Source organism: Actinia tenebrosa, unplaced genomic scaffold (assembly GCF_029948245.1).
Source record: "Actinia tenebrosa isolate PJP-AT-01 unplaced genomic scaffold, QUT_ActTen_1.0 PGA_scaffold0__85_contigs__length_37466705, whole genome shotgun sequence".
In the NCBI taxonomy this organism is placed as follows: Eukaryota; Metazoa; Cnidaria; class Anthozoa; order Actiniaria; family Actiniidae; genus Actinia; species Actinia tenebrosa.
Genome location: NW_028292569.1, coordinates 26,982,683 through 26,997,156, shown reverse-complemented (window position 1 = coordinate 26,997,156; position 14,474 = coordinate 26,982,683). Strand labels below are relative to the sequence as shown.

Here is a 14,474-nt window from a genome sequence, read left to right as displayed (position 1 = left end):
GGTTATCCGTTTTCCACACTACACTCCCAGTCAACCGGAGGAGTCAAAAGATATGCAGCAAATCATTAGTTTACACACTGTTTTTCGCTAAAAGTCGCTAAATAATGACATCAAGATATTGGTTATTACGTATCTAGCAAATTCCCAATTAAAACCAAAGAAAATGATTCTGAAACTAAATTTCAATTCGTGTTTGAAATGCTCCAGTGAATGCTGCTAGGGACTTTTGCAATGATGACATCACCAACACTCGCCGTAAACATGCTGTGATAGGCTGATAATGACCTCCTAATGAAAACTATGACCTTGAATTAAAACCAACAAATAAATTAAAGAGCTCTCGTGCACTTCACTTAAGAAAACGTGAAGATGGCATGGATCAGAGAGTTTCCTGCAATGGTAAGACAAAAAAATATTGGCATTATTTTGTAATTTTCATTGAGGCTTATTGTATGTAAATTTAGGTGTTCTTATCAAGATCTTAACTTATTTTATCGAAGGACAGTGACATATCGGATGTTGCTCTGCAACTCAGCAAGGCGGAAATGAGCGAAATATTTGTTCCAAAATTCAACATGAAATGATACGTTTCTGAGCTGTTAGACTCAGAAAATCGAGATAAACATATACATCTAATACATGATTATTTATCATCATTATTACTCTAGAAAAAAGTTAACAAAACTCAGTATTAAGCGGAAATTATGAAACGAGCTATCTATAATAACTATTTAAAATTGTTAGCTCCTTGTTAGATGGCTAATAAAGTTGATTCACAATAGTATATATTGATATAGTACATGAATTTACCATTTTCCAGTCTGTATTATTCTATTTATAGACCAATCATGGCCATCATGTAAACTCAGCTGCATGACATAAATTAAATATAAACTACGGTCTATCGACTACGGCCTATGGTTGAGTATACCGACTGATTAGAGCGAAGAGATTTATCCGGTAAACAAAACATAATAGTCAACTTGTAATAGTCAAATAGACACAAATTAAGAAAACAATGGGTTAGGGTCTACTAATGTGTATTAACTAGTCTAATATCTATTTAACGGGTTTAATGACTTCTCTCTAACTAATAATAAATTACTAATAAGTCAAGAAAATGCCTAATTATTAGTATTATATATTATTAGTAAAAATACACAGTTGATTATTGAAAATCTTTGTTATGATATGACGTACTACTTGTCAATCATAGCAATACTTGTGTAAACATTATGTGTTGTATTGGGTTACATCCCCGGTTATGAGTCATTTAAATGAAAAAAATGAAAATAAAATTAAAATGACTCGTAACCGGGGATGTAACCCAATACAACATATATTATTATATACTAAGTGTCAAAGTTCAATTTTTTCTCAATTTCTATTGGTCGAGAGTGTGTCACGTGAACGTGAAGAAATTCAACTGTTTCCTGGCGACCATTCTGGGAGGGGAATATTATGTTATGGACCGGGAATAACAAAACCGAAAGTCACGTGATTGAAAAACTATAAAAACCGGAAACCAGAAAGCAAAACATTTGAGCGCGCGTTTGCAAAATTCATTCACACGTTTTCTTTCACGAAACATCAGATTAAAACATGGAGTCTTCCCGATTTTCTTGCCGCAGAGAGGCGGAAATATCCAAGTTACTAGAAGACAAGGATTCTACATGGACAAAAAAATCGACTGAACAAGCAGTCAAGATTTTACGAGAATTTTGTGAGGAAAAATGCCAACCTCAAGATTTTGAAAACATGGACAAAGAGACATCAATGAACTGTTGAAATCGTTTTACGCAAATGCAAGGAAAAAGGATGTTTTGTTCTTTTTGACACTTGGTATGATAATAAAGCACTTGGTATGATAATAAAACACTCGGCTCCGCCTCGTGAAACATCAGCGGTCTCGGGACCACAAAACATACTGTTTCCCTCGGTCCCAGTAAATAAGTGTTAAATGTTTACACAAGTATTGCTATAAATGACAAGTAATAAAGAGTCTTATGTCTTAACACGCTTCGCGTCCAACTTATCGAAACAATCTATTTATCTATTTAACGGGTTTAATGACTTCACTCTAACTAATGATAAATTACTGATAAGGCAACAAAATGTCTATTTATTAGTATTATTTATTATTATCAGATGAGAGATGATGCTGTGTTATGTATTTTAATTTATTCTATTTTTTTCTTTTACTTTTAGTCATTCAATAAAAATGTGCTCGGAATCATCAACTGGTTGTCATTCAAAATGCATTTATCAATGAATGCGAGAATCTGCAAAATAATCTTCTTGTTTTTATTGGTTGTTCATAATCTGCCAGTATATACAAGAGCGGAAAGCGGTGAGTATTTGATTCGAACGTTGGAATAATATCTTTAAAACGAAAAATGTATCATCAGTATTTCTATACGTTTACTTTGTCTTTTAGTACATGTAATCACTGTGCCAAAAAAGATATCATCTTCTCAGTGGACATGGTCTTGGAAAGCAACTGGGCCAACTGGAGGGGGTGTAGAACAGGTATGATATACGGCATAAAAGATTTGAAACAAGTATGCACTATATATAAAATATGAAATATAATATATAAAATGAAATTAGTTTTGTTTATCGACACCTATTTTACATCTGCCACTACACTATTATCAACACAATTTTGTAATACTTATATCCGGAACTCTTATTTCTAATCTACAGTGGAAGAATGCTTGGCCCAATGATGATAGAACTAAACCTGTGAGATATTCTGTTTGTGATGCATTGTCTCATACTCCGAAAGCAAACCAATGGTTAACAAGTACTCACATCTTTATTAGTCCTGCTAATAGGATTGATATAACCATCGAGTATGCTATGAGTGACTGCTCTGTCATAAACAATCAATACTGTCGTCAAAACTTTAGCTTATACTTTCACAAATCCCCTACTCGACCTGAAAGAAATTTTCCTAATCCATACACAAACCTTGGTATCTTTGAGAAAATAGGAACGTCAAGCCCTAAAGTACTGTCCACTGCTGGAAACCTCGACCAAGCACAACGGAATAAAGAAGCATTCTCAGTGATGGTAGATGCTGTCAAGCCTTATGTATATCTTGCTTTTCACTACCAAGGAGGTTGTGTGAAACTATTTTCTGTCAGCGTGCAATATTATCGATGTCCTTCCATCAAACTTTCATCGAATCTCGTACAATTACCGCTGACCATAGCCCCTGCGAATAACTCAACTAAAGTGAAAGGGTCTTGCAGCAGTGCACAACACGTCAAACCGCTGACCAACGAGAGTGACTTGTATGGATATTGTCAAGATGATGGAGAATGGAGCACTGATAGATACCACGGGGAGTGTGGATGTGATTATGGATATGGAAAGGTTGCTACAATCAGTGCTCGATCAGAATGTAGAGGTAAAGTAAAACATACATTAGGATTTACTGTAAAATAGATAGATTTAACATTGTAGTGTTGTCAATACATTCCGACTCAAAGTTTCCCGGTTGATTCTTATGTATAGATCTGGGATTTTTTCTTTTTGATTTATTTGTTTATTTATTTTTCCAGAATGTTCTCTTGGTACATATAGCGACAAAGTCAGTAACAGCAATTGTACCACGTGTCCACTCAACAGCGAACAGGAAAGTAGCAGAACCAGTTGTGATTGTAAGCCAAACTTCTACAGGACAGACAAACAAACAAAGTTTGACAGCTGTGCAGGTGAAAATTTTTTTCTTAATTCACTTTAATTAAAATTATTACTTTGACACACTTGGTATGGCTTTTTATAGCACAGGTAACGGTACATAATTGACGACATTTTTTGAGCTAGTCACAGCACGCCAGATCCCTCGAGCTCCTCAAGCTCCTTCGAATTAAAATCCTAGACACGGCACTACATGTCCCTACCGAGATTTTTAAAAACATTTATCAAAACGTCATCAAGGAACCTTCTTAATCTCCGTGAAACGTCACTGGTTTTCCAGTGTAATTTATCCACATATTTCTTCTCACAGGACAACCTTCAGCACCGCAAAACTTAAGCATCACATTCCATAATGCATCGCTTGTTACTGTAACATGGTCTCCACCTACTGACAATGGAGGACGATCAGATGTGTATTACACAGCAGAATGCAAGCAATGTAACGACCAAGGAACGAAATGCACACAAGAATGTACTGGTTCTAATATTACTGTCAACGGAAACTCTAGACTCGCTAGCATCAACAGTCTGTCAGCCTACACATATTACCAGTTGAAAGTCTATGCTAAGAATGGAGTGAGCAAGTTAGCTGAAGAGAAAAATGATTTTGCGAAGTTTGCTGAATTCATAATAAGAACAAAAGAATCAGGTATCCCTAAGAGTTCACTTATGGCAAATATTACAACGATTTTTTTCTAGAAACATATTTTGCCTAAATTTTCATATTTTATAAGTCCGCATGCCTAAAGGATCAGAGGGAAAAACGAAAGGGAGACCACATTTTCCCAACCCCTTCAATTCAGTCTCTCCTCTTCTCCTTCGCATTGCGAATATCTAACTGCCAAAAAATGTATTTACATGTGCTAACTTTTACTTGCCTATAGTTCCAGGAATCCCAGTGGTCACTGTAAAACAACTGAGTTCCACATCAGTGTTTTTGAGTTGGGAGGTCGAAGAAAAGAACGGTGTTATCACGTACTATCATGTGTCGTACTATCCTGTGGATCATCCTTCAAACGTCAATAAATTCAACACAACATCAACTAATGCGACTATTACTGGCCTGGAGACAGGAAATGAATATATATTTCGGGTACGAAGACTAGCTTTTTTCATGGTTCTCTTGTTCTTTATATTCTAGCCATTTTCTTAGTTTTTTTTGAGAAGAAACTGTGTTTCCATTTCAGGTACAAGCGAGCTCGCGTATTGGCCTTGGGCATTCAGCCAGTCAAACCGTAACGGTGGTCGGAGATAACCTAGAGAAAGGTAAAAATATTTGTTTTAATGAAATTATAGCAAGATGATAAAATATGACAGACCTAGCAAACGATATCATCACCACCAACAGCCTTCATTCCGCAGTTCTATTTACACCACTAACATTTTTATCACCCTGGTTTGCAACAACAAAAGATAGACAGCAACAATAACAAGACAAACGACAGCAATGCTCACAATAATGATAAACAATAACAAAAACTCAGCACCATTAAGGCATGGCTCTTTTGAGGAAGTGATGGAAAATCAGTTATTTATTCATATCTTTGACAGTTTACTATGAATCTTTCCCAAATTTGGCTCGTAGTAGTAATTCTTCAAGGCAAGCAATTACCGCATATCTGTTACCATGGAAACCAGGTCACGTGACCACAAGGCCACCATCTTGGAGTTTAAAAAAAAATCGTTTGTAATCGTATTGAAACTACTTCAAAAGTCCTGAAAATCCATATTCCTTTTGATATTTGCAATACCTATATGGATCTAATTGGATATCTTGGAAATTATATTAAGTTTAAGTTTTAGAATATTTTTAATTTTTTGGAAAAAATAGAAAATATTACAAAAATTAAACTTAAAATAATTTCCAAGATATCCCATTAGATCCATATAGGCATTGTAAATATGAATAGTAATCTGCATTTTTATGACTTTCAAAGATGTTTTGGTACGTTTACAAACGGCTTGTTTAAAAATCCAAGATGGCGGCCGTGTGGTCACGTGACTTAGTTTCCATGGTAACCAAGGCTCTAAGGTTCCTTCTTTTCACAAAAGACATTAACTTGCCAAGTTTGGGGAAGATTCGTAGAAAACTGGCTATGATATAGCTAATCAGTCTTTCATCTAAGAGCCATGCCTTAATGATGCTGAGAACAAAGAGAAAATAATAAATTAAGAATTCATCGAAGTTTAGTAATAAACCAAGAGAGCATAAATAAGATTGGGAGTAGGGTAAGGTAAAATTTAAACTGCATCCGGTTACTAAATATAGCCCAACCGAGAATTTACATGAAGCACGCCACAATAAGAAGTTTCCCTCTCTTATTTATGCTTTCTTGAATAAACTCTCTATATATTTTCATAACATACAGAGAGAGTCGATGTCACGGTACCTGTTCTGGGAGCCATGGTTGGTGTTATGTTTCTCGGAATCGTTGTTCTAGTCATTGTTTATTTTGTAAGAAAAAGAGGAAGAAGAAGAGATTCAGCAACATCAAGTTCCCTTGATCAGAAACAAACAGTCAAGTTTGCACTACCTTCAAAAGACCCAAATATGGTCAGTAGTACAAATAATAAACACTGAAATTATTTACGATGTCCCTTTCCATGTATGAATAAACCATAGACTTTGGGCTTAGAATCTACCAATTTTAGACCACATGGCCTTCCCTTGAAAGATACGTTCGTATAGTTGGAACTCAAAGTATTGACAATGTTTCCAAGGGGTTTTAAAACGAGAGGAAAAAAAAAAAAAAAAAAAAAAAACAGTGATAATATGACGACAAGATAATATATTGAGGTTTTTTGGGGGATCATATGATCAAACGCAGACCCCCGCAATCAACCATCTAGAATTGAGGACAACGTTTAGCCCAAGACGGAAGAACAAGTCAGGACAAGTCTGTAAAAGATAACGAGCTGCCAAATTGTTATAGGCCGTAGGATGTTGTGATACCACTGCGCCGCAAGGATTGTGCAGCAGTCACTGAATTAATGTTTTCATCGTATTTATTTCTTAACAAATGGTTTTCTTATTTTTTTCTAAGAATAATGACATTGTCTTCCTTGAGGGTTTCAACAATCCCCAGGAATCACATGACCAAGAAACACCAGAATCACGTGATAACCTATATATGGTGGTACCAGACGATGCTAATTGGGAGGTACCAAGAGAAAACATTTCTGTCATCAAACGTCTTGGTAGTGGTAACTTTGGTTATGTTGATAAAGCCATTGCTATTGGCCTTCCTGGTATTCCTGGACAAGTGATGGTAGCGGTGAAGACATTAAAGGGTACTAGTAATAGGAAATTCATAAACGTTTGCTCTTTTGTTCTCTTTTGGAACTGTTGTCCGTGCCGATTATGCTTCTTACTCTGCATAGATTGTTTTGGGAAAAAATTGTGAAATCCAATCCAGATACAGCAGGGTCCGAATCTAAAAAAATCAATCCTGCTCACATTTGCCATACCTGAAGCTGAGGCGCCGTATGGACTTTGAGTCTTACGGCAATTATAATAGTTCCCTTCACAGTTCCCTGCGCCATCTTGAAAGGTACCCGTGCCTTTGCATCCAAGCGAGACGAACGTTGAGCTTGCAATGATAGAGACCTTTTTTAACACCCTCAACAATTATTCACATGTCTCTATCATTGCAAGCTCGACGTTCGTCTCGATTGGATGCAAACGCACGGCTACCTTTCATGATGGCTCAGGGAACTGTGAAGGGGACTATTGCAACTTTTATTACATGGATTACGAAGAAAAATGTTCTAGCCAGGAGAATCAGTTTTCATTCGACTGACGATCTATCGTTTGCTGTGTTTCTTTAGAAAACGTGAAACTCAGGGACAAGGAAGATTTCCTAACTGAGCTGAAACTGATGATGAGAATGGCACCTCACAGACATGTAGTCAGGTTATATGGTTGTTGCACGATACCCGGTGGTAAGGACATATTGATTTTTTTTACCGTATCTGTTAATTAAAAAGGCTACTCTTTGATTGGTCAACTGCCCGTGGTAAATAAAATTCCATACCACGGTAGATTATATAATTGCTTGCGCACCATGTACGCTATCATCATGTAGTACTGCTTTCCCTATATAAGTTATTTTCCTTTCCTACGGTTTTTCTTTTAATTTCTCGAATCATGACTTATTGTTAAAATAGTTGGCATGCACACTACCATCACGATGTACGCCACTGCTTACAAACATTGAGTTCATCTGGTATTGAATGCATCTATTCTCATAATCATAATACGTGTACATATACAAATGATCATGAGACAAACTTATTGAACTTTAAGGTCCTCAGTCCATCCTACTGGAATATTTGCCGTACGGCGATTTGCTTGGCTACCTGAGGCGCTCCAGAGGTCACGAAGACTCGTACTGCTCAGGTGATCTTCGTCCTGAGTCTAGACTGAAATCTAAGGACTTGCTGAGGTTCGGTTGGATGATTGCAGATGGGATGAGCTTCCTTGCTGATAACAAGGTGCGCGTTATCTCTTTTTCTTTCCATTATGTGGGATCCTAATCTGGACGTTGAAAGCTCGCTAGGCCAAAACTCTAGTAAAACAATCGATGATGCATATTCGTGCATACTTTCGGCAAGACCCGGATTTTGATCTCACTGACTGATAGCCTTTGGTGACTATTTCGAGTTCTTGCCCATCAGTCAATATGTGTAAAGATATATACATTGATCTTCAACCGTTTTCAGTGCGTGCATCGAGATCTTGCTGCTCGTAACGTCCTCGTAGGAGAAAACAAGATCTGTAAAATTTCAGACCTGGGACTTGCAAGGAAAGTCAGTGAAGATATTTATACACGTTCTTCTGGGGTAAGACAAACAAATAATTCCACTATCATCAAATAATGAAATCTTCCAAATATGTTTAAGTTGCTATTATCTAGCTCATTGATTCTTTGCATTGTTTTCCTACTTTCTTTCGCAGGCCAGACTTCCTGTCAAGTAGATGCCACCAGAGTCAATCTTTTTTGGACAATCGACCATTGCCAGTGACGTGTAGGTTTTTCTTGGACTATTTATTTCTTCCTAAGTTTTTGGAATAATAATATTCTTAACCTTGCTCGGTGAGTTTTCATTTTTTATTTTATTTTTTGCTTATTGTCCTGCAGGTGGGCCTATGGTATCGTCTTGTGGGAGCTCTTCACTCTGGGTAAACTACTATGATATCTTTTGCATCGCCAGCTTCCCTTTCCCAACTTCACGTTTCAACTTCAGTATATAGGATTCGGACTTCGCTCCCATCAATTATTTAAAAGGAAGAGTCTTATACTTACTCGCATGTATTTCGTTTGGCAGTAAATCTTGATAAACATATGTGTCTGGACATTTACAAGAAGCATAACGTAACATTTAAATTTAAAAAGACGAAGGACTGCGAGATGCGGTAAAGAAATTCGGTACTTTTATAGTCAATAACACTAAAAATATCTTTAAAATACATCCTAATAATCTGAAAAAATTAACCAATGTATGAGTGTGTTTAATTAGCAAAATATTATAACAACCGTTTTTTATCGACTTATTATATACTTCATTTTATTTCAGGTGATTCGCCGTATCCTGGTTGTAATGGAAATGATGTTACAAGGCTTCTTCGCGAAGGTTACAGGATGCCCAAACCTCCACATCTCTCAAAAATACTGTAAGATTCCGTGATTGATATGAACTGTAATTTTCTCTCATTTCTTTAGTGGGAATTACATTAAAATGTATTAAAATTGTATAGTGGGGTCTCGTTTGCGCTGGGATAAATTCATAATCCGGCTAGAGGTCGTAGCATGGTCACTTTCCAAAGATTGGGAAAAGGGCACATCTTATGCATTTCACCAAGGTCTTTGAGGAGACACACTTGTAAGAAAAAGCTATATCTTTAAAACGTATTTTCCCTGTTATTCTAGTTACTCTCTGATGCTGAAATGTTGGAAGGATAAACCCGAAGAGAGACCCCCTTTCAACACAATCCGCGAGGAGATCAACACTTACTACAAGGCTACAGAGGTATAAATTTGTTTGGGGGGGGGGGGGGGGGGGGGGGGGGGGGGGGAAGGGGGGGAATGCAAAAATGACATTTTTCGTCTTTAGTTTCCTGTAAATTTGTCATTGATTGAACGAGATTGTGTCATACATGATCATATGCCTTGTTGTTGCCAAACAACAACGACGACAGTAACGACCACCATCAACACATTCCACCAGACTATTCACAACTACCACAATCACTACATCAGCCACGACACTGATAGTCATCAGTAGAGGCAGCAGCATTGAAAAAAAGAACAACTGTTAGAACGACAAAGCGACGACGACGACAATCACCTTAGCGGTCTTAATTTTAAACCACGGATTACAACGAATAAATCAAAAGCACAATAGCAACTACAAAAAGCAGCTCATCATCTTCGGCATCACATCATCAACAACTGAAACTTATCAATGCTAGACCTTAACTTATAACAAAAACAGCAGCAGTAAAAACAAGATTACAAGAGCAAAAGCAACGAAACTAGTGTGATTGGATTTTTCCATGACTGATGACGGAAAACAAAAGAAGCACAGCTTCTGTGCAGGGCATTATTTTATGCTAATCTTGTTTGTTTGCTTGTTTCTCTTTAAGGATTACATCAACCTTGACGTATTCGAAGACAGCCTTTATGTTAATTTTGATGCAGCTTTGTAGCTAGAAGTTTTGTAATACGTTAATACCAACGTTAAATAGGTTTGGGTATCACGGCATCATCGCGCTACCCACCCTTATTACAACCGTGCCAAGATGATTTGTATAAGGAGCAAATGAAGGGGGAGGATGTAACTGATTACGCACTATAAAGCTAATAAGTCGATTAATTAATATACTAATAGCCTTAATTCGCGATTGCATACTAAAGAGTACATTATCATTATTTGCCACTCTATTTGATAGATAAATTTAAAGCTGCTGCTGGAAGCGTAAAACAGATTAATAATACTTATTGACTCAATCACCAGCTTATAACTTTTGTTCTATGAAAGTGATTCATGGAACATTATTCAAACGACCCGTCGAACCATCCATTTCACACAACAGGAGCGGTCTTACTATACGAAGCCCGTATAAGTTATAGTTATCGTATAAGCACTATCCAGAGGATAAAAGCGCTATCCCGAACTAGATTTATCCTTGTATAAAATCCAGCAGTTACAACTATTATTATAGCCTCGTGCGACAAAGGAAGACATATGGTTAGAGTTTTAGATTAGATTGGATCTTTTGTGTAAGGATTTATCTGATGTATAGTGCTTATTCGGGATTTATACAAGCAGACACCTTTTTAGACGTTAAGCTCCAAGAAGCTCCCCTCACTTTCCTGCCAAGAAGCATGTTTTCAGTATATCAAGTTCATTTTTCACGGTTACTAAAAATAGATATCGCAAAGACTTGTTGGATCGAAATGCACACAAACATTGCAAATAAACAAAGACTTCGATAACATTGAAAAAAAGAAGAAGAATAGCAGTCAAAAAACCATAGTTCTACCATGAATTGCAACAAGACTACAAAACATTGTTGCAGGTAGCATGTTAGCTGGGCTTGGCTTGTTCGGAAAGGCCCTTGGCAGTTCAGTAATCACGTGCTGATTAATTCACTGCGAGCAAATGAATGAACATCTTTATGAACATGGGTGAAATTTACTGGTGAGCAAACACACTTTCTACCACCTGTTTCAAGTGATCGTAATAAAACTACATTTCGTGAAACACTGGTTACACATCGTTTCATTCAGTTCTTTACAAGTAGCTAAAAAGAATCACCAATTTATAATTAAAATTTAAAAAAAAGTTTGCTCACCAGTACAGACACGTGACCGTTAACTGCAAAGGGCCGATTCAATCCCATGATGCACAACTGTGACGTGATAAGTGGAAAACTCTTTTCAATATAAAGTACGAATGTTAAATAAATCAAAGCTTTGTTTTCACTGTTGTCTTAGTACTATTAACAATACTCCTGAACCTCTTCAGCCCTACATCCCTCCACGCAACACTCTTCTACTATGTCTGTACTCTGACTGTTTGGCTGTCTACGACTGATGAGAAATCTTTTGGCAAGCGAGTTCGACTCCAAAATTGAACGATGGTCAAGTCCTGTAAAGAAAGAAAAATACACAACGCATTTCATAAAACGCGGTTGCTGGGAATTATGACAAGAAAGTGTGTCATAAAAGTAGGACTTTCCAATTATCTTTGTGTGGTAAGAAGGTTCAAAAAAAGTGAATAACAATAGAGTCAATAAGAAACACAGAAAATTTTTTTGTGTATTCCAGAAACTCATTAGGAAGCAGAAACGTATAACACTATAACCATTATCTGGAATGTTCGTATACAGTCGATGTCATTAACGTTTTCCACCGAAAAAAGACATTTACGCATTTATACGTACATTTACACATTTACACATTTAGACTAAAAGATATATCACGTGTTTCATTATGTATTCTTTGCCTTTTGTTCGTCAGCCTGAACTTTAAATGTAAAATTCAACTCGTGAATCGAAAATCCAGAATGCCCTGACCGTTTAGTGAGGATTTTTAAAAGATGGAGAATGGTATTTCTGCATTTGTTTTATGCCAGAACCTTCGAGGAAACACATGATATTTCTTTTAGTCTAAATGTGTAAACGTGTAAATGTGTAAATGTCTTTTTTTGGTGGACAACGTTAATGACATTGACTGTATATCCAAATGAGAAGTTTGGTTTTTGATATGAAAAAAAAAGCCTTCTTGCTGAATTTCCTTACTTTCAGAAGAGATTTACTGAATCTTTCAATCAAAGATTTAGGATAGTCTGTCTTTAATTTTTAAAATTTTTTTTTTTAAGCTATTTACGTAATTTATTAGAAACAAATAATTGACTAGAAAAAAGTAAAATATTCCGGAACATCGTACAAAAGAAATAAATATATGGCTATAACTCGTTTTAAATCCCCGCATGAGCTTCTTTGGTATTGAACTTGGTATTCAAGTAATATTTCAAAGCCTCCAAAATCGGACTGGACGGGGTTTCAAGTCCGCAAGCAATTAGTTCATTGGAACTAATTGCGTGGACTTAAAATCCCGTCCAGTCCGATATTGGAGGCTTTGAAATGACTTCTCATGCTCATTATGTCATTATTATTCGACTTGGAGTAACTGGAACAAAATGAATTCAGTCCTAGGACTGAATTAATTTTGTTGCAGTTACTACATACTGAATTCAGTTCTTTCACATGACTTTACCAGGTTTCAAGTAACATCATGTGACCCAAAAATAGCTCATTGATTGGCTGGTTTCCTCATGAATTATTAATGAGTATAAGAACTTTATATCCTAGCTATTACGCCCAAGCGCTGACCATGGAATTTTTAATGGCAAGACGTAACGTATACTTTCTAATCTAGGTTTTCTAAAAAGGTTTAGTCACTTACCGTGTGTGATGTGGTTTCGTCTTCCAGCTCTAGGATTTCCACACAATTCCATGTACTTCTGTGCAATTTGGTCCCCACAAATTCTGTAATCGATATTAGTTTGTGGGGATTCGTTAATCTTGCAATATCCTCTACATCCTTGACTGTGGTTTATTTCAGCCAAAAGTAGAAGCATAATAGTTGTGTAGATAAACATCTTATTTTCTCCTTAGAAAAATCAAATAGAAATAAAGAAGGTAATCAGAGAAAGTTGATAATAAAACATTGCGATATTTTACTGTACTTAAAGTACTTATTGAAAATTGCATAATTTGATGAAGTTTGAAAAAAATTAAATGATGAAAGTTTTAGACTATATTTTATATAAATTATTTTTATAGTTTAAAACTTTCATCAATTTTTTTCAAATTTGTCGTGAAAAACACACTATGATTTTATGACAGTTTGTTTCTTTCTTTTTCACGTTATATATATATATATATATATATATATATATATTCATTTATTTATGTATCCTAACAAGTAGACCACTTTTAGACGTTGACCCACGTTATTATCAGTAAAATTACACTATAGAAATTTAGTATTGATTTTGTTACGAAAACTAAAAGGTGCAAACTGCAATTATTGCCGAAATTATATATCTTAGTCGGCTAGTTCCTTGTTCAAATAAATAGGAAAGACCCAAGAGCGAAGGCGAACTGAAACGTCAGTTGACAAATGAAAAAATATTTAAAAAATTGGTGAAAAGGATCAAAAAAATCCTCAAGCCTATAGTAATTATATAAGTAAAATTCATATTTGTTTTTGTTGAAGAGAATTGCAAAACATAAAGTGAAATAAAGGAAAATGATGAAAACATTGTAATGTTTGCAGTATTCGGAAAGGAAAACTGTACGCGGCGATTCAGTTCCTTTCCCTCAACAAGTCGACCTTCGAATCACTCAGTGTAAAACAATAAATTAAAGAGATTTTAAGATTAACTTAAAACAATTTTACATTTTTGTCAAACACTTACCTTCTCTAGCAAAGAGCATGAAAATTTTGTGAAGAAAACAGCGTTACTTACTTCCATTTATTTGAACTCAACTCCCACGTGAACATTATATCTTATATCTCTGAAAATAATTGTTTTCTTTTTTCCATTAAAACGCAGTTGGAATCTAATGGTGTGTTACCCATAAAGGAGTAGAAATCACAGTCTGAGAGCTAAGAAATAAGAACAACAATGGCCTACGCACTTGAGAAAGTGGTCAATACGGAAAAAATCATTATCTAATAGACTTGTTTTTT

At 35.8% G+C, this 14,474-nt stretch overlaps 3 protein-coding genes across 3 annotated transcripts; 2 read left to right on the top strand and 1 right to left on the bottom strand.

Moving 5' to 3' along the window:
* Positions 1 to 310: 310 nt before the first annotated feature.
* LOC148913987 (ephrin type-A receptor 7-like) lies at positions 311 to 9,296 on the top strand. The gene is made up of 16 exons (XM_089038333.1): positions 311 to 399; positions 2,209 to 2,350; positions 2,438 to 2,529; positions 2,707 to 3,415; positions 3,570 to 3,722; positions 4,019 to 4,357; positions 4,593 to 4,801; positions 4,896 to 4,974; positions 6,078 to 6,262; positions 6,753 to 6,999; positions 7,537 to 7,650; positions 8,015 to 8,202; positions 8,431 to 8,550; positions 8,666 to 8,736; positions 8,850 to 8,890; positions 9,286 to 9,296. The coding sequence occupies exons 1-14, from the start codon at positions 370 to 372 to the stop codon at positions 8,684 to 8,686; spliced, it is 2,628 nt and encodes an 875-aa protein (XP_088894459.1). The 5' UTR covers positions 311 to 369; the 3' UTR covers positions 8,687 to 8,736; positions 8,850 to 8,890; positions 9,286 to 9,296.
* On the top strand, positions 8,687 to 10,417 carry LOC148913986 (tyrosine-protein kinase receptor Tie-1-like). The gene is made up of 5 exons (XM_089025741.1): positions 8,687 to 8,736; positions 8,850 to 8,890; positions 9,286 to 9,382; positions 9,639 to 9,738; positions 10,355 to 10,417. Exons 1-5 carry the CDS (start codon positions 8,687 to 8,689, stop codon positions 10,415 to 10,417), a joined length of 351 nt encoding a protein of 116 aa, XP_088881867.1.
* A 1,253-nt stretch (positions 10,418 to 11,670) lies between these two features.
* LOC148913985 (insulin-like peptide IlO1_i1) lies at positions 11,671 to 14,222 on the bottom strand. The gene is made up of 3 exons (XM_089038433.1): positions 14,200 to 14,222; positions 13,182 to 13,388; positions 11,671 to 11,862 (listed from the first exon to the last, which is right to left on the bottom strand). The coding sequence occupies exons 1-3, from the start codon at positions 14,216 to 14,218 to the stop codon at positions 11,714 to 11,716; spliced, it is 375 nt and encodes a 124-aa protein (XP_088894559.1). The 5' UTR covers positions 14,219 to 14,222; the 3' UTR covers positions 11,671 to 11,713.
* Positions 14,223 to 14,474: the final 252 nt, after the last annotated feature.